Source organism: Symphalangus syndactylus, chromosome 14 (genome assembly GCF_028878055.3).
Source record: "Symphalangus syndactylus isolate Jambi chromosome 14, NHGRI_mSymSyn1-v2.1_pri, whole genome shotgun sequence".
In the NCBI taxonomy this organism is placed as follows: Eukaryota; Metazoa; Chordata; class Mammalia; order Primates; family Hylobatidae; genus Symphalangus; species Symphalangus syndactylus.
The window spans coordinates 113,839,629-113,866,248 of NC_072436.2; the positions used below are offsets into that span (position 1 = coordinate 113,839,629).

General features: G+C 53.5%; 2 protein-coding genes across 14 annotated transcripts; one reads left to right on the plus strand and one right to left on the minus strand.

Annotated features, from left to right (window-relative positions):
- The first annotated feature begins 22 nt into the window (after positions 1-22).
- Positions 23-13,424, plus strand: EEF2KMT (eukaryotic elongation factor 2 lysine methyltransferase). Of its 9 annotated transcripts, none has more exons than XM_055240517.2 (8): positions 23-197; positions 2,326-2,388; positions 4,290-4,370; positions 5,946-6,047; positions 7,142-7,275; positions 7,358-7,623; positions 8,449-8,598; positions 11,994-13,424. In XM_055240517.2, exons 1-8 carry the CDS (start codon positions 102-104, stop codon positions 12,092-12,094), a joined length of 993 nt encoding a protein of 330 aa, XP_055096492.1. In that variant the 5' UTR covers positions 23-101; the 3' UTR covers positions 12,095-13,424. The 9 variants fall into 9 exon arrangements, with proteins under 9 accessions (XP_055096492.1, XP_063474328.1, XP_063474327.1 ...); XM_063618257.1 differs by having other exon boundaries at positions 30-197; positions 8,449-8,740; XM_063618258.1 differs by lacking the exon at positions 4,290-4,370 and having other exon boundaries at positions 26-197; positions 8,449-8,740.
- ALG1 (ALG1 chitobiosyldiphosphodolichol beta-mannosyltransferase) lies at positions 12,122-26,014 on the minus strand. 5 transcript variants are annotated; one of them, XM_055240516.2, is made up of 13 exons: positions 25,744-26,014; positions 24,764-24,841; positions 24,536-24,639; positions 22,262-22,410; positions 20,256-20,345; positions 19,772-19,882; positions 18,910-19,031; positions 18,686-18,724; positions 17,980-18,039; positions 16,677-16,787; positions 15,041-15,155; positions 13,965-14,040; positions 12,122-12,972 (listed from the first exon to the last, which is right to left on the minus strand). In XM_055240516.2, exons 1-13 carry the CDS (start codon positions 25,949-25,951, stop codon positions 12,841-12,843), a joined length of 1,395 nt encoding a protein of 464 aa, XP_055096491.1. In that variant the 5' UTR covers positions 25,952-26,014; the 3' UTR covers positions 12,122-12,840. The 5 variants fall into 5 exon arrangements, with proteins under 5 accessions (XP_055096491.1, XP_063474325.1, XP_063474324.1 ...); XM_063618255.1 differs by lacking the exon at positions 25,744-26,014 and adding an exon at positions 25,498-25,732 and having other exon boundaries at positions 12,332-12,972; XM_063618254.1 differs by lacking the exon at positions 25,744-26,014 and adding an exon at positions 25,393-25,473 and having other exon boundaries at positions 12,332-12,972.
- Between the last annotated feature and the right edge of the window lie 606 nt (positions 26,015-26,620).

The window sequence follows — 26,620 nt, forward strand, 5'->3', positions numbered from 1 at the left end:
CCCCCTTTCTGCCCCCGCGCACTGCCCCGGGCCCGCCCTGTCTTCAGTCCAGGCGCGGCTTCCGTCCGGTCTCCCGGCTACACTGCGGCCCCGCCCACGTCATGGCGCCCGAGGAGAAGGCGGGGACTGAACTCTTGCTGCAGAGTTTCGAGCGCCGCTTCCTGGCGGCGCGCGCTCTGCGTTCCTTCCCCTGGCAGGTGGGCGGCGGGGCGAGCGGAGAGGCCCGGGGGGGCTCGCGGGAGTCCAGGGGCAGACGGGATGGGTCTCCGTGCTGAAGCCTCGGGCGCTCCCGCCACGTGAGTGCCTGGGCTCCCGCCGGTCAGGGCCGCGCGACCAGGTCCCCGTCCCTGGGGCCTGGCCAGAATCGGTCGCACCCCTCCTGCCCCGCGGGCTGGCGGTGGAAGCTGGGGGTGTCTCCACCGTCTTGGGGGGCAGACGCGCGCTCGGTGTGGGGTACAGTTCACGATCATTTTCACGACTTTTTAAAGGCAGTAATCGTTCTGGTCACTGGGACACAGCTGCCCTTGCCCAGATCTAAAAAGTCAGCGCCCTCAGGACCGCGGTGACCAGGTCACAGACTGTCCCTCGTGCCTCAGTGTTCTCATCTGTATGGCGAGCCCTGCACAGAATCGGCTCATGCGCTGAGGCTCTCACGCCTGTGATGGAAGAGACAGACAAGGGGGTGGCCTCTCGTCTCCCTGGGGACCTGCCATTCTCAGCACAGGCGCATGGCAGGCAGCAGCCTCCCTTATGCCAGCAGAGGGGCTTAATGCACCCGGCCCCATTTGTAATTCATGTGCGGTGAGCTCACTGGGATGAGTCAGTTTGGATATATATTCCTCCCTGGGTCTGCCCCATTTTATGGGGTGTTGCTTAATCATTTGCGTTATTCCATTGACATAAAATATTTAGCACTCAGAGATCATTTCTGGTCAGGAGAAATTTGTGCATTTTTAACCCAAAATAGAAACCTTCATAAAAGCATCATAGGTCTCCATTCAATATTGACTATAATTGTTCACATGCCCACGCTGAATGCTAACTTGGACTCACCCTCAACACCCACGAGGTGGGTACTATTATTATCACTCACATTTGACCAGAGGGATTGTTTGATTAGGGTGCAGTAGTTGAGAGTTCAGACCCAGGAGACAGCCTGCCTGCTTCGAATCCTGGCCCAACCCCTGGCCCTGTGTGACCTTGGGCAAGTGACCGCATCTCTCTGTGCTATTGTTTTCTTATTAATAAAATGGGGGATATAATGATACCTACCTCTTAGGGTTGTTGTCAAGGTTGGGTACAAAAGCCTGTGGATCAGTGCCTGGTTCATGGTAAATGCATGTCGGTGTTAGCTGGTGTTTTTATTCAGTCTCAAAATGTTTAATAAATGCCTTCCGTGAGCCAGGCACTATGGATCAGCAGTGCCCATGACAGATGAGGCTCTGCTTGCATGGGAGAGCCAGAGAATAAACAAATAAATGAATAAACAAGAAAAGACCAGATGAGAGTGGCTTTAAAGCCAAGAAAACAGGGAAATGGTGAATGGAGCAACTGGGGAGAAGAGTCACCAAAGTCGGGGAATCAGGGAAGCCTTCCCCAAAGAGGTGGCATTTGAACTGGGACCTGAGTGGTGAAGCAGCCGGCCATGGGAAGGGCTTGGGGAACAGGATATGCAAAGGCCCTGTGGTGGAAACAAGCCGGCTGTGGTTGAGGAACAAGAGCAAGGCAGCCAGTGTGGCTGGAGTGGAGTGAGCAGGGTGGGCCAGGGGTGAGGGAGAACAGGCCAGAGAGAGCGATTAGAACCAGGGCTTGTAGGGCCTTTTACGGCATGGAAGGAGCTCTGAAGCAATGAAGTGCCTTGCCCTGTGTCACATACCAGCCGAGACAGTCTGCCTAACTCGGGAGCCAAAGCTCACTGCTGGGCTTGAGGCCCCTGTAAGAGGACAACGTAACCCACGCTGGTATGGGCACATTCTGCATTTCCACTGAAACTCAGATGGCAAGCCCATCAGACCTTGGTGCCATGGCTGCCCTGGTAATTTCTGGCTGACCAGTGCAACCAGGGAGCTGGCCCATGACCCAGGGGACCGCTAAGTAGCCAGGACTAATGTGGCCAAGAGTCAGTCTTCTTGCCTTCTTCCTGTGACTCATCCAGGTACACCCTGTGACATCTGAAGGTCAGGCTTTCAGCTGCTGTGGCTTCCACTTCCAACTGGCTCCACGTCCCTAGGGGCGGATCACATAGCGCTTTGCCCCCACATTCTATTGCATGTTTAATGTTCCTGTGAATGCGCCCTTGAGATTTCTCTCTCTCCCTCCACACAGAGCTTAGAAGCAAAGTTAAAAGACTCATCAGATTCTGAGCTGCTGCGGGATATTTTGCAGAAGGTAAGAATGCCAGAGTCCCTAGGACTCATGACCCTGCCTCCTGAATCTGTCCGGAAGACCTGAGAGAAGAACCACAGGTGTGCTTGTACCCTTTAAAAACACCCCTGTTCAAAGAACAGAACCATGGAGTCAGCACTACAGGTGGGTGTCAGCACCTCCAACAGCTCCAGCGCTTTCGTTTTCTATCTAAGACTTAGACAAAGACATCAGAATATACAAAAATCTGCATGAGAGGGGGGAATCTAGGGAATGTTTTTTAAACCAGCCACAGCAAAAACAGAGATGACAGGTGCAGAACAGCTTCTAGCATTTGGTAGATGCTCAGAGACTTTCTTTTTTGCATTCATGAGACCTGTCCTGCCCACTCCTGTCTCTTCTAGACCTAAATGGGCCCTTGCTTTGCCCAGGGTGGAGTTTGGACTCAAGAGCATCTGCATGCAGGTGAGAGGCAGGGTCACCACCCGGCCCAGCCACAGCCTGACCTTGGCCTTGAGGGCCAAGTGCAGATCACCCTGCATCCTGGGTCTTCACCTTCTGAAGAGACAAAGGCCATGAGCCCTTCTGAAAAGACAAAGCAAGAGACTCCCCCCCAGAAAGAAGTGCACCAGAAGAATACATTTTCCATACCAACTCAGGGGAGGCAGACATCCTCACCCCCACCCACCCAGCCCATCCTAGGAGCCCCGGTTAAGAATTCCTGTGCTAGAAGTGAACCAAGATTATCCACGTGGAAAAGATGCACCCACAGCAGGGAAAACTTTCGGGGCAATACAGTAGGTCAGGGCTTCGAGCGTGGAGATCCTGAAGTTATATCGCACGCTGCTCTGAGTTGCGCCCTGAGCCTCACTCTCATAGGTGGTGAAGCATGAAATGTAGGGAAAGCTGCTTTAAAACCCAGCAGAAGGCTGGGTGCACTGGCTCACACCTGTAATCCCAGGAATTTGGGAAGCTGAAGTGGATGGATCACCTAAGGTCAGGAGTTCAAGACCGGCCTAGCCAACATGGCAAAAACCCATCTCTACTAAAAATAAAAAAATTAGCTGGGCGTGGTGGTGCATGCCTATAGTCCCAGCTACTTGGGAGGCTGAGGCAGGAGAATCGCTTGAACCCGGGAGGCGGAGGCTGCGGTGAGCCAAGATCGGGCCACTGCACTCCAGCCTGAGCAACAGAGCGAGACTCTGTCCAAAAAAATGAAAAACCAGCACCAGCCTGAAGAGCCTGTGTATTGCGTGGGGTACTTTGCTGTCCTTGGGCAGAATCTGCATCCCTCCCAGCCAGCAGACGCTGCGGACCGTCTCCTCCCTCTCCCTCCAGGCTCCTGTTTTCCCACCGCCCCCACTCCTGCTGCACCAGTCCCTCTGCCCTCCTTTCCAAGTGCCAGGCCGTGTCCACCGCAGAGCTTGCACCGGCTGTTCCCACTGCCTGGAACTTGCTCGTCCTGCACTTGGCTTCTCTCGGCTTTAGCTGGAGTGTCACCCTGAGCGTCCCTTCCCCTCCATCCTGTCCCCAGGGACACACGCTCCAAGAGAGCAGTTGCCAACTGGGCCTTCCCACCTCTTCCATAGAGTCAGACAGTTGGCGACTGTCCTTACTGCAAACCCTGGTTCACACTGGCTCCCCTGGGAGGGAGGTGGTTTGGGCCCACATGCCCTGTGTTCCTGCTCAGTATGGGCATTAGAAATGCTGCCATAGCCTGTGCCACTGCAGTGGAAGCATTTTTAGGAAACAGCTTATATCTTAAGACAAACTTCAGATGCGTGGGGCCAGAACGCTGTGTCCATCTACATCTTTGCTGAGGGATCGGGTAGCCTGGAGTTTGCCCTCTGCTGTGTTGGCTTGAAGCTCATAGGAGACTTAAGACGGGCTCTCCCCAGCAACCAACGTTCTGTCCTTTGCCGTAGACTGTGAAGCATCCTGTGTGTGTGAAGCACCCACCGTCAGTCAAGTATGCCCGATGCTTTCTCTCAGAACTCATCAAAAAGGTCAGTTATGGGCAGTGTCCGCCCAGTAGCCAGACAGCATAGCCACCTGCGTGCTGGAGCCCCCGTCCTTGCCAGGCCCTGGGCCTGCTTTGCAAACCCCAGCATGGCAGGGCCCTCCCCGGGCAACTGGCTGCAGCTGCGTGTGACCCACGGGAGACAGTGCAGGGCGGGAAGAAGGGGAAGCCAGCATCTCTCCCTCACTCTGCCTCCTGGGGTTTCCGCAGCAGCTGCTTCTCTGGGGCCCCATCTCCTAGCATATGGATTCTGATTCCTACCAGGCTGGCCCAGCCCACAGCACTGGAACCCTCACCCACACCCTCTGTCCTGCCCGCCGAAGGGGTTGGGGTTTCCTGCTCTTGTCCGTCTGTGGGTTGCCCCACGGGCCCCTGTTGGAAGGTTTAGCTCTTGCCATACCTTTGGAACTAGTTCCCCTGGTGAATTCTCGGCACTGATCCTGCTGGAACGAGCTCTTTCCTGACTGATACAGGATGTATTTTATTTTTCAATTATTTGTTTATTTTTTTGAGACAGAGTTTCACTGTGTCGCCCAGGCTGGATTACCGTGGCACAGTCTCGGCTCCCTGAAACCTCTGCCTCCTGGGTTCAAGCAACTCTCGTGCCTACCCTTCTAGGAAGCTGGGACTACAGGCACACGCCACATGCCTGGCTAACTTTTGTATTTTTAGTAGAGACAGAGTTTCACCATGTTGGCCAGGCTGGTCTCGAACTCCTGACCTCAGGTGATCCGCCTGCCTCGGCCTCCCCAAGTGCTGGGATTACAGGCATGAGCCACCGCACCTGGCCTAGGATGGATTTTAAAGATGGGCCCGAACATGCAGGGTTTGACGTGAGGATGTCGAGAGGCCGTTCCTCAGTAGTCAGTAGCAGACCTGCTGACTGAAGGGGCCACACTTTTAGCAAATAAACAATCCCCTGCTTCTCCGATACCTGCTTTCTCCCTAGTCCTCCCCAAAAGGGTGCATCTGTGGTCACCAGCAGGTCTGTCCTGTGCCACCAAGAGAGGGCAGTAGTCACTCAGTGTACCCTGCTGCTGCCCTGTGAATCCTGGGACGGGGCCAGCCATGGAGAAGCTGACAGCCACAGCCTGCAGCATGGGCCGCCTGGGCTCACTTAAAAGCAGCTTTTGTTTTCCTCCTCTCTCTGTTTGATCCAAACACAGAGCTCTCTGTCATGGTCCTGTGGCAGCTCTCACGGAATCCTTGTCTCCTGCCCTAGACTACACCTAACCCTACCCTCTCAACACCTCTTGTTGAAGGCCCTCCCATCCAGGTTTCCCTACCAAGTGAATTTTTTTTTTTTTTAGAGACAAGGTCTCTGTTGCCCAGGCTGTCCTCGAACTCCTGGGCTCAAGCAGTCCTCCCATGTCAGCCTGTAGAGTAGCTGGGACTATTCGGCACACACCACCACGCCCAACGAAGTGAATATTTTATATCCCAACTGGCCGGTATTACACCATTCCATCCCAAATCTCCCCTCTAAACTTGGTGAAAATCATCTGGCCATTTTTACAGGTTAGAACGAAAGCAAACAAGCTGTCACTCTGTCTGCCCCCAGCACGAGGCTGTCCACACGGAGCCTTTGGACGAGCTGTACGAGGCGCTGGCGGAGACCCTGATGACCACGGAGTCCACGCAGGGCCACCGGAGCTATTTGCTGGTATGAGAAGGGCACCCTCCTCCCCCTCACAGCCCAGATACCCTTCCTGCACAGACAAAGTGAGAACGTGGGTGTGGGTTCAAATCCTGACTCACCCATTCTGCAGTCTTAGACATGAGGTCCGTTAACCTTCTTTAGCCTCAGTTTCCCTCTGTAAATCAAGCACTTCAACAACAATAGTATGTCTCGTGGGGTTGTTGGGCATTTGTCCAATAGGTGACACACACTACCTGCTTCACAAGGACCTGGTGTCCAGTCCTCAAAGAATACTTGACAGGGCCAGGCATGGTGGCTCACACCTGTAATCCCAGCAATTTGGGAGGCCAAGGCGGGTGGATCCGAGGTCAGGAGTTCGAGATCAGCCTGGCCAATATGGTGAAACCCTGTCTCTACTAAAAATACAAAAATTAGCAGGGTTTGGTGGCTCATGCCTGTAATCCCAGCTACTCGGGAGGGTGAGGCAGGAGAATCTCTTGAATCCAGGAGGTGGAGGTTGTAGTGAGCCAAGATCGTGCCATTGCACCCCGGCCTGGGCAACAAGAGCAAAACTCTGTCTCAAAAAAAAGTACAAAAATTAGCCGCACATGGTGGCACATGCCTGTAGTCACAACTACTTGGGCAGCTGAGGCAGGAGAATTGCTTGAACCCAGGAAGCAGAGGTTGCAGTGAGCCAAGATCATGCCACTGACTCCAGCCTGGGGAACAGAGCTTAAAAAAAAATAAGATAAAACATAGATACAGGAAACCACAAAGGAAAAACATAGCATATTGAATCATCACAAGGCAGCCACCCCTTCATAGCCATACCTGGCCCCTGGCCACCACGGACCTGTGCTCCATCGCCAGAACTCCATCGTCTCAGGAATGTTCGATGAATGGAATCCTGTGTGGCCTGAGATGAGTGTCTTTCATGCCGCGTGACACCCTTGAGGCCCGTGCAAGCTGCTGGCATGTCAACAGTTAGCTGCTTCTCATTGCTGAGTGGCGATTGGTCCTGTCGTGGTTTATTCAGCCATGTGGTGGATGGCTACTTGTCTTCCAAGCCACTTGCCTTCTGATCGCTGGACTGACTCTCTCGCCCTCTCTTGGTGCAGCCCTCGGGAGGCTCGGTCACACTGTCCGAGAGCACAGCCATCATCTCCCAGGGCACCACGGGCCTGGTCACATGGGATGCCGCCCTCTACCTTGCAGAATGGGCCATTGAGAACCCGGCAGCCTTCAATCACAGGTGACGTCGGGGCGCAGGGCAGGGCACCGAGGCAGGCTTACCCTGGTGCAGTCGCAGACACGGTCCCCTTTCCTCCCACCAGGACTGTCCTAGAGCTTGGCAGTGGCGCCGGCCTCACAGGCCTGGCCATCTGCAAGATGTGCCGTCCCCGGGCATACATCTTCAGCGACTGTCACAGCCGGGTCCTCGAGCAGCTCCGAGGGAATGTCCTTCTCAATGGCCTCTCATTAGAGGCAGACATCACTGCCAACTTAGACAGCCCCAGGGTGACAGTGGCCCAGCTGGACTGGGATGTCGCGACAGTCCATCAGCTCTCTGCCTTCCAGCCAGATGTTGTCATTGCAGCAGGTAATGCCCAGCCCCAGGCACCCTGTGCAGGTGGTGTCCTTGCAGCTTTACCCAGCTCTTGGCTCTGGGAAAAGGGAACAATGGACGCTGTCGGGCATGGACATGATGGGGCTTCCAGAAGGGTTACTCTGGGCCTCCAGGGGGACATCAAAGGACAGGGGTGCCTCTTAAGGTGACCTTCAAGCCACAGCCCTCTTGTTGGAGACACGCATACTTCCGTTACGGTCATCACCACATGGCCCTGTCCCAGAGCCATGCCCTGTATCCTTCAGAGACCACAGGAGGAAAACAAACACTTCTGGGACAAGGACAGGGCCCTTGAGAGAAGGTGGTGTTTGGCTGGGCCACCGAAAACCCCTCGCCCCTGCCAGCACTCAGTCCCCTCTCTGGTGGAACAGAGCTCTGCCTGTGGTCCTGGGTCCCAGCCCCGAAAACCACAGGTCCAGCGGTGGCCAGGGACACAGGCCCACCCCTGCAAGCCAGCAGACAAATCGGCAGATGCCTGAAACACGAAGTTCACAGCAGGGTCAGGCTTTGTGTCATTCGAAGCCCTCTAGATAGGCCGAGAACCAGAGCTGGTTTTTTAAGGAACACCAGTGAGTCTGGAGATTTTTTTCTTTTGCTTCGGTCTTCTGCAGCTTTCTCTACTAAGGGTTCTCCTTTTTCACCCAAGTAATTGCCTTTCCATCTAGTGGCCCAAATGGTCAAATGGCATCTAACAGTCTCATATGACCGCTGCCTCTCTGGCCTCGCCCTGCTGCTGAGGTCAGCATGAACTGGAACTGTCCGCTGGTCCCTTTCAGTAACCTGAAGCTTTCACCGTAGACGTGCTGTATTGCCCAGAAGCCATCATGTCGCTGATCGGGGTCCTGCAGAGGCTGGCTGCCTGCCGGGAGCACCAGCGGGCTCCTAAGGTCTACGTGGCCTTTACCATCCGCAACCCAGAGACGTGCCAGCTGTTCACCACCGAGCTGGGTGAGCCCCCACGCCCATCTGGGCCTGCATGGTCCCAGAGCTATCCCTGCAGGACTCCAGTGGAAGTGAAAGAACTGGGCGCCGGGGAAAAGCTAGGATGCCCCACACTCCCACACCATGCGGGGAACTCGGGCAGAGGCCGGTGAGCAGGGTGGGCTCACGGCGTGGGGGGCTTGGGGCAGGAGGAGGGCAGCTCAGCACAGGGAGGGAGGGTCTGAGCCCAGCAGCCCTACTGTGTGCTTCAGAGCAGGGTTCCCTAAGCCCTTGGGCCTCGGTTTCCTCATCTATAAAATGGAGGTGGCGGGAGAGGCAGTCGGGGTCAGGGCTGGACACAGCTGTGACCTGCAGGACGCTGGAGCACAGGCTGTCCAGGCGGATCCACCATGCCACTGTCCTGAGCACCCAGTCGATGGAAGACGAGCAGAGTCACTGTAGAGAAGGGGAACTGGCCCCGTAGTGGGCCAGCCACTGTCCTTAGACCTGACATTTGTCAGTCCCCAGCACCTGTAAGGGTGTGCTGTCATTGTCCCATCTCACCGACAAAGACACTAGGGCACACGGAGTCCAAGCGACCCCTGAGCTCCCGCAGACTGCAGCCCGGCCACCTGGTTCTCACACCTCCACACTACACCCAAGACCCCCAATGCCACCAGCCTTTGCCCCAGCTCCCCCTGAGCACAGCCCCTCCTGGCAGCCATATGCACAGACGCACCCGCAGCAGCCTCTGCCTGCACAGAGACACGGACGACCCAATGCCTGTCCACGTGGGGCAGCCCGTTAACTACAGAGCCAACAAACAAGCCAGCACGGGAAGGCACACTGGCTTCCACGACAGAGTCCCACACAGCCTCGCACAGGAGGCTGGCCGGGCACGGGGCTCAGGCCTGTCATCCCAGCACTTTAGGAGGCTAAGGCAGGAGGACTACTTGACGCCCGGTGTTCAAGACCAACCTGGGCCACATAGTGGGACTCCATCTCCACAAAACATACAGAAACTAGCCAGGTGTGGCTGCACACGCCTGTAGTCCCAGCCACTCGGGAGGCTGAGGTGGGAGGATGGCTTGAGCCCGGGAGGTGGAGGCTGCAGTGAGCCCTGATCTCACCACTGCACTCTAGCCTGGGCAACAGAGAAAGACCCTGTCTCAAAAAAGAAAAAAAAAAAAAAAAAAAAAAAGGAAGTCTTTCTTCAGATACTTACATGAAAAAAAACCTGCAATATCTTTTAAGTGAAAAAAACAGTGCCAAACAGCACACATAGTATAAGCCCCCACCAACCTTTTTTTTTTTTTTTTTTTTTTTTTCTTTTGAGACAGAGTCTGCCTTTGTATTGCCCAGGCTGGAGTGCAGTGGTGCCATCTTGGCCCACTGCAACCTCCCACCTCCCAGGTTCAAGCTATCCTCCCATCTCAGCCTTCTGAGTAGCTGGGACTACAGGCGCATGCTACCATGCCCAGCTAATTTTTGTATTTTTTGTAGAGTTGAGGTTTCGCCATGTTGGCCAGGCTGGTCTTGAACTCCTGACCTCAAGTGATCTGCCGCCTCAGCCTCTCAAAGTGTTAGGATTACAGGCGTGAGCCACTGCGCCCAGCCCCATTTTTGTTTAAAAACTGATAATAATCACCCACACGTGGTTATGAGTACCTGTATTCCCAACTACTCAGGAGGCTGAGGCGGGAGGATGGCTTAAGCCCAGGAGTTTGTGGCCACCTTGCGCAACACAGCAAGACTTCATCTCAAAAAAAAATTTATCACAATAATCATTTTCACATAAGTATACCTATAGGGGAAAACCTAGAATATATATATAGCAGGCTTGTCCAACCTGCGGCCCAACACAAATCTGTAAACTTTCTTAAAACATATGAGGTTTTTTTGTGATTTTTTTTTCTTTTAGCTCATCAGCTATTGCTAGCGTTAGTGTATTTTATGTGTGGCCCAAGGGGATTCTTCTTTTTCCAGTGTGGCGCAGGGAGGCCAAAAGATTGGACATCCCTGATATACATGTTAACAGGTGCCATCCTTGGATGGCGGGATTATAGAGACTTCTACATGTTCATGTCTGTACTACTTCATTTTTATAAAGATGCATTTTCCACTGGTAACAAAAAACTGTGATTGAAAATCATCCCGGGTCACAGTGTCTCACGCCTGTAATTCCAACAGTGTAAGAGGCTAAGGCTTTGGGAGGCTGAGGTGAGTGGAACGCTCGAGGTCAAGAGTTCAAGACCAGCCTGGCCAACACGGTGAAACCCCATCTCTACTAAAAACACAAAAATTAGCCAGGCGTGGTGGTGCACGCCTATAATCCCGGCTACTTGGGAGGCTGAGGCAGGAGAATCACTTGAACCTGGGAAGCGTTGCAGTGAGCTGAGATTGTGCCACTGCACTCCAGCCTGGAGAACAGAGTAAAACTACATCTAAAAAAAAATAAATAAAAGAGGCTAAGGCAGGAGCATCACCTGAGGCCATGCATTCAGGACCCCATCTCTACAAAATAAAAAATTACTGGCATGGTGACGCACCCGTCATCCCAGCTACTCAGGAAGGGGGAGGATTGCTAGAGCCCAGGAGTCGAGGCTATGGTGAGCAATGACTGTGCCACTGCACTCCAGCCTGTGTGACAGAACAAGATCGTATCTCAAAAAAAAAAAAAAAAAAAAGAATCATTCTGGCTAATGGCTCTTCAGACATCTGTGCTTATGAGAACACCAGCCCCTTCTAAGCTTTGTGTGTGTGTGTGTGTGTGTGTGTGTGTGGTTTTTTTTTTTTGGAGACGGAGTCTCACTCTGTCAGTCACTCAGGCTGCAGTGCAGTGGCACAATCTCGGCTCACTGCAACCTCCACCTCCTGGGTTCAAGCAATTCTCCTGCCTCAGCCTCCCAAGTAGCTGGGATTATAGGCACCCGCCATCGTGCCTGGCTAATTTTTGTATTTTTGTAGAGATGGGGTTTCACCATGTTGGCCAGGCTGGTCTCGAACTCCTGACCTCAAGTGATCCGCCCGCCTTGGCCTCCCAAAGTGTTGGGATTACAGGCATAAGCCACTGTGCCCGGCCGCTTTCTAAGCTTTGTGAAGAGTGGGTTGACTGAGCAGCCAGGTAGATGTGGGTTCAGATCAATGCTTCTGTCCCGCTGTGCCAAGTGCTGGGGCGGACACGGGCAGAGAGTGGACAGCGGCACGGTGCCCGGTGCTAGCCATTTCTATGCAAAACCAGATTTCTGGTCCCATCCTGGAGGCCAATTCTAGGCACCTGGGTGGGCCTGAGAACCTGTGAACCAAGTAAACTGACTTGGACACCCCCCACCCCACCAGGCCTGTCCTAGAAGCCCCACACAATACGCTCATGTCCTGTCCCCAAACACCACCATCCTGAAACACATGTGCTCTGTTGCCAGGCCGGGCCGGGATCAGATGGGAAGCAGAAGCTCGTCATGACCAGAAACTGTTTCCCTACGAAGAGCACTTGGAGATGGCAATGCTGAGCCTCACACTGTAGGACGCACACACAACTCCAACGTGACTGTGAGAATCAAGTCACTATCGTGGGAAGAATTTTTATATGGGAAAGCGGATAAAACTTTCATTGGACTGGAATGTTTGAAGAATGTTAAATTCCAAATCAGGAACCACAAACTGCCCTCTAATAAGACATCAGCTATCTAAGCATGTGGGTGCCCCCTTTCTGCCAGCAGTTCTGGTTCTTAAGAAAATCACCATAAATCAGACATGAAAATTGTGGCTCCAAAAATAGCATTTCTTTGTGCAAATAAAAACGTGTGTATCAAGTATGACGCTCCCCCAACGTGGGCACACTCGGTTCCTCACAAAGCCAAGCCCACTGCATCTGCCACATCCCTGGGCTTATGGTGCAGCAGGTGCTTTTTTCAAGAGAGGAATCAGTGTTAGGAAGACGGCAGAAAGGTGACACCTGGAGACCAAACGCAGGATGAGGAGTACTGCAGAGGTCACAGGGAAGTCACAGAACAGTAATACGCTAGCAGGGGCATGGGGCGTGAAGAACAGAAGAAGACAGGAAGCGTTTCCGAACCTCCAGAGAAGAAATTAGGGCCAACCACAGCTTCCCGGGTCACAGAACCAATTCATTCACCAGGCGGCACCACTGCCGTCATTTCAGCTTCTGGCCACTGGGAGGCGCTGCTCGAAAGGATTTGCCCTGAGACTCCGAGAAGAAGCTGCGGGAAGGACAGCAGGGGTCCTGGGGTTTAGCCTCTGGCCCAGGAGTCATGTGTCCATAACCAAAGGCAGCACAGTCTGCACCCAGCTCTCATCCCATCGGAGCTGCTGCGACTCCCGCAGGTTCTTCCGGAACTGGTTTAGCTTGCCCACAGGATCAGGAAAGTTTGAGAAAAGCATCTGCAAAAAAATAAAGAGCAGAGCTTACCTCATTGCCTGTCCCCGCCCCATCCCAGGTCACCACCTGGCTGACCCCAGGTCCCCAACCCAACAACAACCCCTCCCAAGTCCCTAACTCCCTCACTTGGACTTGAGACCCTTCACACCCCAGCAGCGCTCCGCCTCTAATGTGACATCATGCTTTCTGGAAACGTCCCCGTATGTCCCACTTTCCCACACTTGGTGCCCTGGAGCACCTTCCGGCCTCTACATGCTGTACGTTCCCCTGTGAGCAGCCTCCTCTCGGCCTCTGGCCAACACAGTCCCACCCATCTGTGGGTAACAAGGGGGTGTCAGTGTTCTTTTCAGCCTTGCTAAACTGTCTCAATCAAGGATCACAAACTACAACCTGCAGGCCAAATCCAGCCCACAGCCTGTGTTTGTAAATAAAGTTTTATTGGAACAAAGCCACACCCCTTAATCTACAGAAGATCTGTGGCCATTTTCACTGCACAACAGAGTACCATGGTTCTGACAGAGACTGCGGGACCCAGTCTAAATGACTTCCGACCCGGACCTTTACCGAAAATTCTGCCAATCATTCTGTTGGCAAGAATGATGTATTACTTTTTGCAATAAGAAACGAGTAACCTTTGCAGAATTCCACCCATCTTTCAAGGCCGGTCCCAGAAGCTCCCTTTGCCCGCCCACCTACCTGATACTGATCACTTCCTAAACTGCAGCCTGGCCCACCCGGCTCCAGCATCATTTGTGGAGTGTCGGCTCCATAAATCCAGAGGGCAGGTAGGGGTGTGTCCTGACTCTCCCGAGCCTACTGTACCCAAACGGGACAGCAGAGTAGGCCGGCCTCTGTGACTTCTGCTCCCTCCCTAGCTTTTCCACCAGACCCCACATGGTCCCACCCTGGCTGTGGGAAGCAGGGATCAGGGAGCGTGGCTCGGTGCCAGTCTCCAGAACCCTGCCCGCCCTGGCGTGGTGGCAGATGTGGCTACCTGCAGCTGAGCTGCCAGTTCCTCTGAGTCCTCAAAGACCAGGCCGTTTTCTTCATGTTTCACCAGCTCATGTAAACTGCAGAGAGAACCAAGGGAGCCTGAGAGCTGCCTGGAGAAGACACCAGACCCCTGGGGTGCCCACCTGGGCTCCCACCCCACCCCACGCTCAAGCCAGGCTGGGGGTTGGAACAGGGGGCGTGGTTTCCGGGAGCTGGTTCTTAGATTTGGCATCTGAAGGGCATAAAGGCCTGGGGGGTGCACAGCAAAATGGCCAAAGCAATTCAAGGAGGGAGCCTTAGGAGGGTTTGTACCTTCTGTGCTGGATGCCCTTCAAGGACTGAAGAATGATTTTTGCATGTTTTTCTTCATTCCATGGCCATGGAACAAGAAAAGGCAACCCCTGGGGACTGGCTTAGCACATAAAAGATGACTTTTCTAAGGCACCAGGTTTGATCCTGACATTCCCCGAGCTCAGCTCACACGAGGGGCTCGCATCCCTGAATCCCATCCAGGGGCCGGCTCCTGAGCAGGGGCCAAGGGCTCAGCTTGTGCTGAGGCTACTGCTTCTAGAATCTCCTCTAACGCCACCCTTCCAAACACCCGTCTGTGCTGGGTGGAGTGAGGCCACAGCATGACACTCATTTAACTGATTCAAACCCCCCATGTAAGCGTGGCCAAAAGGGACATGATGGGAGAGAAAGAAACCAAACCATGTAAGCCTGCAGGCAATTCCCGCCAATTCTACTCTAGGAGCAAAAGCCCCGAGTGGAGTTCTAGTATTTAAGATGCTTTTTTTTCATATTAGGTTGGTGCAAAAGTAATTGCCATTTTTAATGGCAAAAACCGTGATTACTTTTGTACCAACCTAAATATAACATGAGCTCTAAATGGAAGCAACTACTTCAGTGAGGCTCAGCCCAGCCACAGTAACCGCACGGCTCCTCCTGATGGCCTCCAGTGTGTGCTGCACTGACTGAGGGGCAGGGCCTCACTGTGGGCAGCTCGCTCTGCACTGCTTTCCCCTCAGCGGTAGATCTGCGAAGCTATGCCCAGAAAGATGCGGGTTCTGCTCCTACCACTTGAAGTTCACGGCACACACAGGCAAACAGCACCCAAACATGTCCACCACCTTCATGGGCAGGTCCAGGCCACTGGAGGACGTGTGCAGACAGACACCGAGGTCCGCCGACCCTGCTAGGCAAGAGGGGTGGGTCACAGCGCTGGTCTCTGCCCTGGGAACACAAATCCTCCCAGCACAGTGAGGTAACATCCCCCGAGGAGAGTGAAAATCGGATAAGGCCCCCGACAGCCCCAAGCACAAGTGGCTTAAGCTGGCCAAGCAGCCACACGGCCTGGCTGGGACATCTGAAAATGTAAGTTGACACTTTTTCTACGTAACCACAATTTGGTTTTTTTGTTCTTGTTTTGTTTTGTTTTCAGACAGAGTCTCACTCTGTCACCCAGGCTGGACTGCAGTGGCACAATCTCGGCTCACTGCAACCTCCACCTCCCAGGTTCACCTCCCGCCTGTAATCCCAGCATTTTGGGAGGCCAAGGCGGGCAGATCACCTGAGGTCAGGAGTTCAAGACCAGCCTGGCCAACATGGTGAAACCCCATCTCTATTAAAAAAAATATAAAATTAGCCAGGCGTCGTGGCAGGTGCCTGTAATCCCAGCTACTCGGGAGGCTGAGGCAGGAGAATCACTTGAACCGGGAAGGCGGAGGTTGCATGAGCCAAGATCGGGCCATTGCACTCCAGCCTGGGCAACAAAAGCGAAACTCCATCTTAAAATAATAATAAGAATAATAATAAACCACAGCACACCCACCACAAACCAGCTGTCACTATGAAAATGAAGGCAAACAGCTTAACATTTCTAAAGACTAGCTGGTGCCAGGCGTGATGGGTCATGCCTGGAATCCCAGCAGTTAGGGAGGCCAAGGCGGGAGGATCACTTGAGGTCAGGAGTTCAAGACCAGCCTGGCCCAACGTGGTGAAACCCTGTCTCTACTAAAAATACAAAAATAAGCCAGGTGTTGTGGCGGGCTCCTGTAATTCTGTAATCTACTCGGCAGGCTGAGGTGGGAGAATCGCTTGAACCCAGGAGGCGGAGGTTGCATGAACTGAGATCGTGCACTCCAGCCTAGGCAACGGAGCAAGACTGTCTAAAACAAAGACTAGCTGGAGAATCCTACCAGGAAAAGGCCCTCAGCCTCCAACTGCTCTGCTCACTCGAAGCTGGAAGATGCGGCTCTAGAGACGCATCAGGACCAAGCCACAACTCCCCACTTGGAGAAATCAACGGGGAAAGAGACAGAGGCAAGGGAGAACCACCTCACTGGGAGAGGCAACGCTGTTTGACACATCGTCCCTGTACCTCCCAAAGCCACTGCCCTCCCACACCTGGGCAACAGTGGCCCCAGCCCCAGGCCCAGCCCTCCTGCAGGAAGGAAGAGGACTGAATGGAGGGCGTGGCAGGCCGAAAGGACGTGGCCTCCTCAAACCCCTTGGTAAAGGGCCTCTGGGGCCACCTGGCAGGGAGGGGCTGGCAAACCAAGAAGTAGCCTCCTCCCGGGAGTTCAGCCAGAGCCCAGGTCCTGTCCCCAAGTGGCCTCCAGAGCCACCTTTTCAGAAAAAGTACATCCCGCCCACCCCTGTTCCCCCTGCTTAAGGCCCCGCCTCCTCCCTGAGCCTCCTGCTGGCCTCTCACCTAGAAGCAGGGGGTAGTCCTCGGCCTCCAGCCAGGGGGTGCAGACCTGGATGTGCTGGAAATGCTTCTGGTGGATGAGGCGGCTGTAATACTCCCTCAGAGGCCCTTTGCCTTCACAGAGAAGAGCAGACACTGCCATGGACCCGTCTCTGTCCCTGCCACGTGGTCCCAGGCCCAAGACACTCTCCCCTAGGAGGGATCCCTTTCCCAGAAGCTCCACCCCTCGGCAGCTCCAGTCAGGCCCCATCCGGGCCCTTCCAGAAGCAACCAAGGAGCCCCGAGACCTGCAAGGGTGTGTGCACCCTGACCCCTGACGCATAGCCCTGCACCTGCAGCCAGCTGGCCTCGGGCTGCAAACATGGCGGGGTAAGCACTGGCCTGGCACCCAACCGCCCACTGGGTGCACCCAGCCTTTTGTCTGTGTTGTGCACAAGGACACGAGGACTCCCCCTGCCCTGGCACAGCCCCCAGAGCATGTGGCACAGGTTCCAAGCCGCCCCTGCCCTGCCAGTCTCCAGAGCACATGGCTCGGGTTCCAAACCACTCCTGGGAGCCTAGAGGCCAGAGGAGGGAGGAGAGCAGGACCAGCAGCTGGCCCAGACCCCACCTCTTCCCACACCGCTTCCACTTTTCCCCCTCTTCACTGAGTCACCCTGAAAGTGCTCAACAGCAGTAACTGTGGGACAGGGGCTCTTCCGTTTGAAAAATTAAAAGAGGCTTGGTTAAGGCACCAATGACACGGCTGGGCACAGTGGTTCGTGCCTGTAATTCCAGCATATTGGGAGGCCGAGGTGGGTGGATCACCTGAGGTCAGGAGTTCAAGACCAGCCTGGCCAACATGGTGAAACCCTGTCTCTACTAAAAATACAAAAATTAGCCGAGTGTGGTGGGCACCTGTAGTCCCAGCTACTCGGGAGGCTGAGGCATGAGAATTGCTTGAATGTGGGAGGCGGAGGTTGCAGTGAGCCGAGATCGCACCACTGCACTCCAGCCTGGGCGACAGAGACTCTGTCTCAAAAAAAAAAAAAAAGGACACCAATGACGTAACAACAACAACAAAAAGATGCTTGGAAACTACTGAAAAAGTAGAAAGCTTGGTATCTACAGATTCAAATCTGGGCTCCCTGCCCTGCTGTGAAACCCTCTGAGCCTCAGTTTCCCCCATGTCAAGCAGTATAAGACCCCATGGCAGAGAGCTAGAGTGAGGATTAAGGAGACAAGATCTGGGAAGCACAGGGTAAAGGCTGCGTGCCCCTCCCCCTCCGCAATCCCCCAACCAGACACCCAGGGTCCCAGGCAGTACCTGTTATCACACAGACGAGAGAAGGAAGGTTATGTCCATCAAAAGTCAGTTGTTCAAACTCTGTGTTTAAAAAAAGAAACAATTCTACATGGAATTTCTGATATAATTTTTTGTTTTTTTTGACAGACTCTCACTCTGTCACCCAGGCTGGAGTGCAATGGCGCGATCTCAGCTCACTGCAACCTCTGCCTCCCGGGTTCAAGTAATTCTCGTGCATCAGCCTCCCAAGTAGCTGGGATTACAGGCGCCCACCACCATACCTAGCTAATTTTTATATTTTTAGTAGAGACAGGTTTCGCCATGTTGGCCAGGTTGGTCTCAAACTCCTGACCTCAGGTGATCTGCCTGCCTCGGCCTCCCAGAGTTCGAGGATTACAGGTGTGAGCCACCGTGCCCATTCAGAAAAAAAATTTTTAAATAAACAAAAGCCAGAGTCACCTGGTCAGGTGGAGAAAGAGCACTGCTCTGGCGGGGAGGCCACCAGCCTCTGTGAGATACTCTCCTGGAGGGGGCATTTCAGCCTGAGGGCCTGGTCACTCAGTGACCCAACTGGGGATTCAGGGCGGCCCACCTCCACCACCCTCACTGTCCCCAGGCTGCCCCACCCAGTGGCCCAGGACAGAAACATGCTGCAGGCCAGGCCAGCAGCTCACAGCTTAGTGGCCCCCGACAAGCCCAGAGCTCCTCAGCGCAGCCACACACCTACTTTCTAAAGCTGCCAGCAGGATGGAGAAGTCTTCGTCCTCTGTGAGAAGAGAATTGAATGTCAGGGGCCTGTTTCTAGACACCCCTCTTCCAGCTCACACGCCCTCCCCTTCTCATTGAGACCGTGGAGGGGTGGGGGCATGCAGGACTGGCAGGGGTGAGGAGAACACAGGTTGGCCAGGTGCCCGTCACACCAACCCCAAGTGCCCCAGGGGTCATGCAGACCTGTCCAGCTTGTGCTGCTGACCAGCAGGGCTGGCCGCTCGGGGAGACGCGTCACCAGCCCGCTCCCAGCATCCCGCTCCGTGAAGGCCGACCGCTCCGTGGCTGGGTCCTTAGGTTCTGAGCTGAAGGAGCAGAAAGAAAGCCTGTGAGAGGCCACACAGCAGGCCCAGGACCCCGGACGGGCATCTCCTGCTGTGGCGAGGCCTGCAGGCTCCCAAAGGTTACGGTGCCCGGCCACATTACCAGCACCAGGCCACCCCTGCCATCCGAGGCCTGGGCTTGCTTTCTCTAACATTGTTGCTGGGTGCTAAGGTTACGATAGCAAACAGGACAGACTCATTCCTTTTCTCCACGGGACTTACTGTCTTATCATCCCCTGGACTCAGGATGAGGGTGCTAGGACGCCCTCCCACACCACCCCAGCTTACCCAGGGGCACACCTCAGGGTGTGTGGACCTGCACAAAGGTCCCCTCCTTAGCCCCATGAGACACCACAGGGGACACACAGGTCCACAGATCCTGCCACAGGCCTGGGAACCCACCGGCAGGAGAGTAAGACAGCGCAGGGGTCCACAGACATTTCTTAAAGGGCCAGAGAGTAAATACTTCAGGCTTTGCGGGCCACACGTTCTCTGCTGCAAAACGCGACTCTGCTATTGTAGCTCAAAGGCGGCTATAGACAACTCAGAAGGTAATGAGTGTGTTGTGTCCCAATGAAACTTGATTTACAAAACCAGGAGACTGGCCTGTAGCCCTAGTTTGCCAAACCCTGGATGAGTGGGTTCCCAGGTCTGCAGTGAGAAGGGGAGAGGCCAGGGCAGTGGCGAGCAGGAGAGAAGGCAGCTGAGGATGCAAGGCCTACCGGGCCCTGAACGGAGAGTGCGTGCTGCCCAGCTTCATGAAGAGCCGGTGCTGCAGGTCCAGAGGTGTCTCTTTAAAGAAAGATGCCGGCTTGTCATAGACGGTCACAGCCCTGCAATGAAATCATGGCGGGGCTATTGGGAGGGCGGAAGAAAGGCCTCAAGAATAGAGGACTCAGAGGCTCCAGGAAAAGAAGGACACTTGGGGAATCCAAGTCTCAGACGATGACAAAAAGAAGCCTTGCAATCACTTGGGAATGCACTCAGAGACGTCCTAGGACCAAAACTGCCTGGACCCCCTGGCTGGCTGGGAAAGAAACTCTGCCCCTTCCTCCCCCGGCTTCCCCAAACCAGAGACCACCTCCTAGGCCCTCAGTATTTCAAACTGCCCCTCCAGCACGACCGCAGCAGGCAAGGCAGTTCTCACTGGGGCCAATCAGGGGCCCTGCGCCTCTCCCAGGCCGCCGTCATCCCAGGCCGTGGTACCTGATGTGCCAGTTCTCCGCCAGGTCTTCTCGCATGGCATTGGTAACACACAGGTTCAGGTGGGACAGGCGCCCAAAGAACCGCTCGTACCTGAAAAGAGGGATCAGCAGTCAGCAGAGCCCTAGACAGGCCTCCACTACCACCACAACATGACTCGACATCCCTCAACAGAGAAAAGGCCGTGGAGCTGGGAGAGTTTGTGCTCCCTGAGCCCCACCTGTGCCAGTGTCCTTTCTTTACACTGTATACACCCTTCTTTATTTGTGTCACTTGTTGGCTTAAATACAATCACTTTAAAAGGAAACTGCACTCCAGCTTGGGCAACAGAGCGAGACTCTGTGTCAAATAAATAAATAAATAAATAAATACAAATTAAAAAAATAAATAAAAGGACACTGTGTATCACTGCCAAAGTGAACATCCTCTCTCTTGCTGTAAAAGGAAAAAATACAGGCCGGGGGTGGTGGCTCATGCCTGTAATCCCAGCACTTTGGGAGGCCGAGGTGGGCGGATCATTTGAGGTCAGGAGTTCGAGACCAGCCTGGCCAATATGGTGAAACCTTGTCTCTACCAAAAATACAAAAATTAGCCAGGCGTGGTGATGGGCGCCTGTAATCCCAGCTACTCAGGAGGCTGAGGCAGGAGAATCGCTTGAACCCAGAAGGCGGAGGTTGCAGTAAGCTGAGATGGCGCCATTGCACTCCAGTCTAGGGGATAGAGTGAGACTCTGTCTCAAAAAAAAAAAAAGGAAGAAATACAATAAAGGCCTCACTAGCGGATCTCAGCCACCCTGTGCTACCACTGCAAAGGCTGTAAGGCCACGGCTTGGTCTCAACGTGGGGCAAAGGGATTCAGTGAACATTGTACACATTCTCTAATGAAGACTGAGCCCTGATGGCAGGGTAGAACCGGAACAGCGCACAAGCGATTCTGGGTTATTTATCACCGCCAGGGTATCATGGCCTGTTCCTCTCTCAAGATGCAGAGAAAGCTCCGAAATGGGGTTGCCTGGGACGACATTTTGGTCCTCACACTTAGCTGTATAGCAAGAGGCGTAATCATTCTCAGCCTCAGTTTCCTGACTTGTAAAAGGTACACCCTCCTGAGGTGCATGGAGATTGAACGGGGTAAAATATAAAAAGGGCTAGGCTGGAGGACTGGCATGCAGGAGGTGCTCACCATTGAGCATTTTGCTCAATTTGCTCAGTTGAGCTGTTTGCTGCTGCTATCACCACTGCCAGTGAACAAACTCATCAGGGCGAAGGCCACAGCCAGCCAATGGCCCAAGGCTGGAAGTACACACAGAGGCTGGACATGCACACGGAAGTTGGATGTGCACATGAAGGCTGGCCATACAGAGTATGACAGAGATGTTATAGTCAGGCTCAGAGTACAGCAGATGACCTTCCCAGCTCCACATCCCACTGCTACCACTGGCCCTTCTTCCCTCCCTGTCACATCAGCTGCAGCAACTGTGGCCCACTTCTCCAGCTCCCAACAGCAGCCCTGGGTTTTAATTTGGGGATCTGCCCTCACCCACCCTCTGTCCATGGGATATGGATGCTCCTGAGACCCAGCTCTTCTGCTGGAGCACTTGCCCCCTGGCCTCAATAGACAGATCAGAGGAAGGCAGGTAACCTACATGAGCCAATCAGAGAGGGCTGCCCTCCCCACTGAGCCTGGGTGGGGACGAGAGCTAGGAGAGTTCCGGGAACCACCACCAGAAGGGAGTGTGGAGACAGAAGTGAACTGGGTCCCAGTGACACTGCTGAGCTCGAAACCAACCATTTCCACAGACACTTCCATTTCATGGCACAAAAATGTGGTCCTTTGCTGAGGCCTGTTTCTATCACTTGGAACCAGCATTCAGCCTGATTCATCAGCCTCACCCCGCCTCTTGCAGAGCACACAAGGAACCAGCTTCCGGAGGCCCACAATGGCCCTTCTTCTCACTCATCCTTGAGTGGTTTGGGGGACGGTATTCTACCCTCTTCCCAGACTCTCACCACTTGGCCAGCAGAACGATGGGGTGTTTGGGGCCATGCACCAGACCCATGATGGAGTAGCCATAGTTGTGCCAGTCAATGACGAGCTTGCTTCCACAAAGGCAGCCCACGAACCAGCAGACAGCAATGCTAGGCAGACCTGGGGGGTTCTAGGAAAGATAGAGACTTGAAGAGGAAGAAACCCAGACCACGCTCGGCAACAAACCCAGTAAAAATAGTCACAACACACATGGTGATGAGTGTTATCTTTACAGAGCTCTTGATAATACGCAGAAGAAAGACCCTCTCCACCACCCAAATAGGTGTAAGAAGTCATAAAAGAAACAGAATGGGCCAGGTGCGGTGGCTGACGCCTGTAATCCCAACACTTTGGGAGGCCAAGGCGGGAGGATCATTTGAGCCTAGGAGTTCAAGGCCGGCTTAGGAAACACAGTGAGACCTCATCTCTACAAAAAATTTAAAAATTAGCCAGGTGAGGTGGGACACGCCTGTAGCCCCAGCTACTAAGGAGGCTGAGGAGGTAGGATCACTTGAGCCCAGGAGGATGAGGCTGCAGTTAAGCTACGATTGTGCCACTGCACTCCAGCCTGGGAGACAGAGCTAGACTCTGTCTCTAAAACAAACGAAAAACAAGCAAACAGAACCAACCTGAGAAGTCCAAGATCATCAATAATCAAGGAGGCAAAAAACAGAACAAAGAAATGGCATTTTTCACCTGTCAGAATGCAAATTCTAAAAAGGTCTAACAACAGCTGGTGATGGTAAGCATGGGGGAGAAGAGGTACCCCACTCAGCAGGGGCCAAACTGGCCCAACCTTACTCTAAAGCTGTCCAGTAACATACACATTTTTAAAATGCATCAACTTTGACTACACAATTCCACTGCTAGGAAGTTATCCTAAGAAAGAAACTGGACTTATGCAAAAGGCATATGCTCACTGTGCTTGGAGCCACACTATTTGTAAAAGTAAAAACAAAATCAGGAAGAATCTGAGTATCCAGTAACATGAGACTAAATACATGCAGTATGGTATATCACATATTGGAATTCGAGGCTGCCTATTAAAAGAGGAAGGTGCAGGGCGTGGTGACTCATGCCTATAATCCCAGGACTCTGGGAGGCCGAGGCAGGTGGATCACCTGAGGTCAGGAGTTCAAGACCATCCTGGCCAACATAGCCAAACCCCATCTCTACTAAAAAGAAAATTACAAAAATTAGCCAGGCATGGTGGCACATGCCTGTAATCCCAGCTACTCAGGAGGCTGAGGCAGGAGAAGCACTTGAACACAGGAGGCGGAGGGTGCAGTGAGCTAAGATCGCACCACTGCACTCCAGCCTGAGGAACAGAGAGAGACTCCATCTCAGGAAAAATAAAAATAAATAAATAAAAGAGGAAGGTGCTTCTATATATTAAAAATTGACTTGAATAAAGAAAAAAAAAGGTATTCCTTCAGCTAGAAAAGAAAGAAAAATTTATTAAAGAAAAAAAGTGATCAAGGGAAGAGGTTAAAAGTATAGCGATACGCCAGGCGCAGTGGCGCACGCCTGCAATCACAGCACTTTGGGAGTCCAAGGCAGGTGGGTCACCTGAGGTCGGGAGTTCGAGACCAGCCTGGCCAACATGGCATAACCCCATCTCTACTAAAAATACAAAAATTAGCTGGGCGTGGTGGCAGGCACCTGTAATCCCAGCTATTCAGGAGGCTGAGGCAGGAGAATCGCTTGAACCCAGGAGGTGGAGGTTGCAGTGAGCCAAGATCACACCACTGAACCCCAGCCTGGGCGGCAAGAGCGAAACTCTGTCTCAAAAAAAATGTGTGTGTGTGTGTGTGTGTGTGTGTGTGTGTACTACAGAACCAGACTGACTACCTACGTTCAAATCCTGATTCCACCACTTCCTAGCTGTATGGCGATGGGCTACTTACAGTGCCTTTCTGGGTCTAGGTTTTCTCATCTAAATGAGAACAACCTTAAGAAATAGGTTCTTGTATTACCTAAATGTAATACTTCTTAGGGTTACTGTGAGGACTAAATGAGTTAATACATGGAAAACACTTAGATACACAGTCAGTACAATGTAAGACTATCTGTAATGACACAGAGCATGGATAGGTGCCATAAATAGACACATCCCATAGGCTGCTACTCATGTCTTTGAACATTTACAGACACAACACACACACACATGTGAATATGCAATATATTACCAATTTGTGATGGAAAGTAAACTGTTAACATGGTTCTCACAGAGGGAGGCAGAGGCTGATACACACCTGGAGAAAGATATAGGCGCCTGGCTCCCTCCACATCAACTTCCACAGCAAGTACATAGCCTGAAATACAACTTTGACTCCGTACTGGAAAACTCGGGGCCCAACTGCAAGTCAGAAAACACCTGTGACTACCAAAGGAGCGTCTGGCAATCTGCACGGCTTTTCAAACAAGCACCCCCTGCCCCCAGCCCATGAATTCAGAGGATTCTGGAGTTGACTGCACCCTACCTGCAAGACTCTGAAGGTCTGTCAAGCCCACAATCTGAATTCTGTTGTTCTGCAAAAGCTCATCATGGGGTTTGGAGTCTGAAAAATGAGAACGATCCCTTTAATGTACTAGAAGCAGCAATCTAAAGTCAGATAATCTCCCAACTCAGACTGAATCACGGAGAGTGTTTTTGGAGAGTAAGCTATTTCAAAATCTCTCTCTGTTCCTCACTAGCCAGAACAGAGAATGCGGCCAATTCTTGCTCAGATTCCTCTAGATATCCCACAGAGAGAGGGCCTGAATCTGACCTACCTTCACTTAACACGATGCCTGGCAAACAGTAGGTGCTCAATTAAACTAATCTAGATTCTCTGGATAGTGGAATTTTCCACCACAGAGCCATCCCTAGGAAGTCCCACTCTACCCCATCACCCGAGGATAGCAGATTCTAAACAGGGATTAAAGGCAACTAGTGCTGTTCCCACTTCTCCCTGAGATGGGGTTGAGCTACCCTCTCAAGATACCAACGTGGAGAATAATGAGGGAGCAGACACCGCTGCCCTGCACACTGTGGGGAAAAGCTGGACATGAAGAACAAATGAAACATCTGTCTGCAGAGCTCTGCGTTGAGGGATGAGGAATGAGATACCCTGTCAGCTCAGACACACTCAGACACAGCCTGACAAGGGTAGCTGCACACGGACGTAGCTACCAGCACTAGCCCTGGAGTCCCATGCACCTGGGTTCCACTTACTAGGAGAATTACGTGAGACCACGCGATGGATTCACTTAACACATTTCTGACACGTGGCAAGATTAACGCCGGCTATACCTAGAGACCCACCCAGGAAAGGCTGGGCAGAACCGGCTCGTCCAATCTCGGAGAGCTGCCCAAAGGCGGCGACTAAAGGAGCACTTCCGCCTCGACTCCCCGGGGCGGTTAGAACCGAGGATCAAAGGCTGAGAGAGCATCCTCCCTCCCGGACCCTTGGCCACTCACTGCAGAACCCCAGGAGGGTCACCGAGAAGCCGTGCATGGCCAACGACAGCGCGTGGTACTGCATACGGGGGCTGCGGCCCACGTCGCCCAGCACCACGGCTACTACATGTCGGGCCGCCCGCCCCCGCCGCCAGCGCTTCCATCCTCCCAGCAGCAGCAGCGGCAGCAGCAGACACAGCGCCAACAGGACCAAGCAGGAAGCCGCCATTTTGGCGGGTCCGCAGCAGTCACGTGACCGCGCTTACGCGCGCTGTGCGCAGCCGCAGACCGAACCTCCGAAGTCGGCCGAGAGGGCAAGATGGAGACGCGGTTCTCTAAGAGAGGCCCGGGAACCCCCAGGAGCTCCTTGGGGCCAAGAATTAGTAGTAGTAGGACACACGCACATACACCAGGCTCCCTAAACACCAGTGTATCTCCCCGACTGAAGTAAAGCTGTTACTGTGTCGGGATCTAAGAACTCTCTTCAGGATTCAAAGATAATTTCAAAATATAGTGACACAAGAATTTGGATGAATCTCATCCTAACATTGAGAAAGGGGCCAGATGCTGACAAGTACGAATTGTAGAGTTCCGTCTATATAAATAAAATCCAGTCTTCGTTGTTAGAAGTCGGGGCGGGGCCGGGAGCGGTGGCTCAAGCCTGTAATCCCAGCACTTTGGGAGGCCGAGACGGGCGGATCTCGAGGTCAGGAGATCGAGACCATCCTGGCTAACACGGTGAAACCCCGTCTCTACTAAGAATACAGAAAATTAGCCGGGCGTGGTGGCGGGCGCCTGTAGTCCCAGCTACTCGGGAGGCTGAGGCAGGAGAATGGCGTGAACCCGGGAGGCGGAGCTTGCAGTGAGCCGAGATCGCGCCACTGCACTCCAGCCTGGG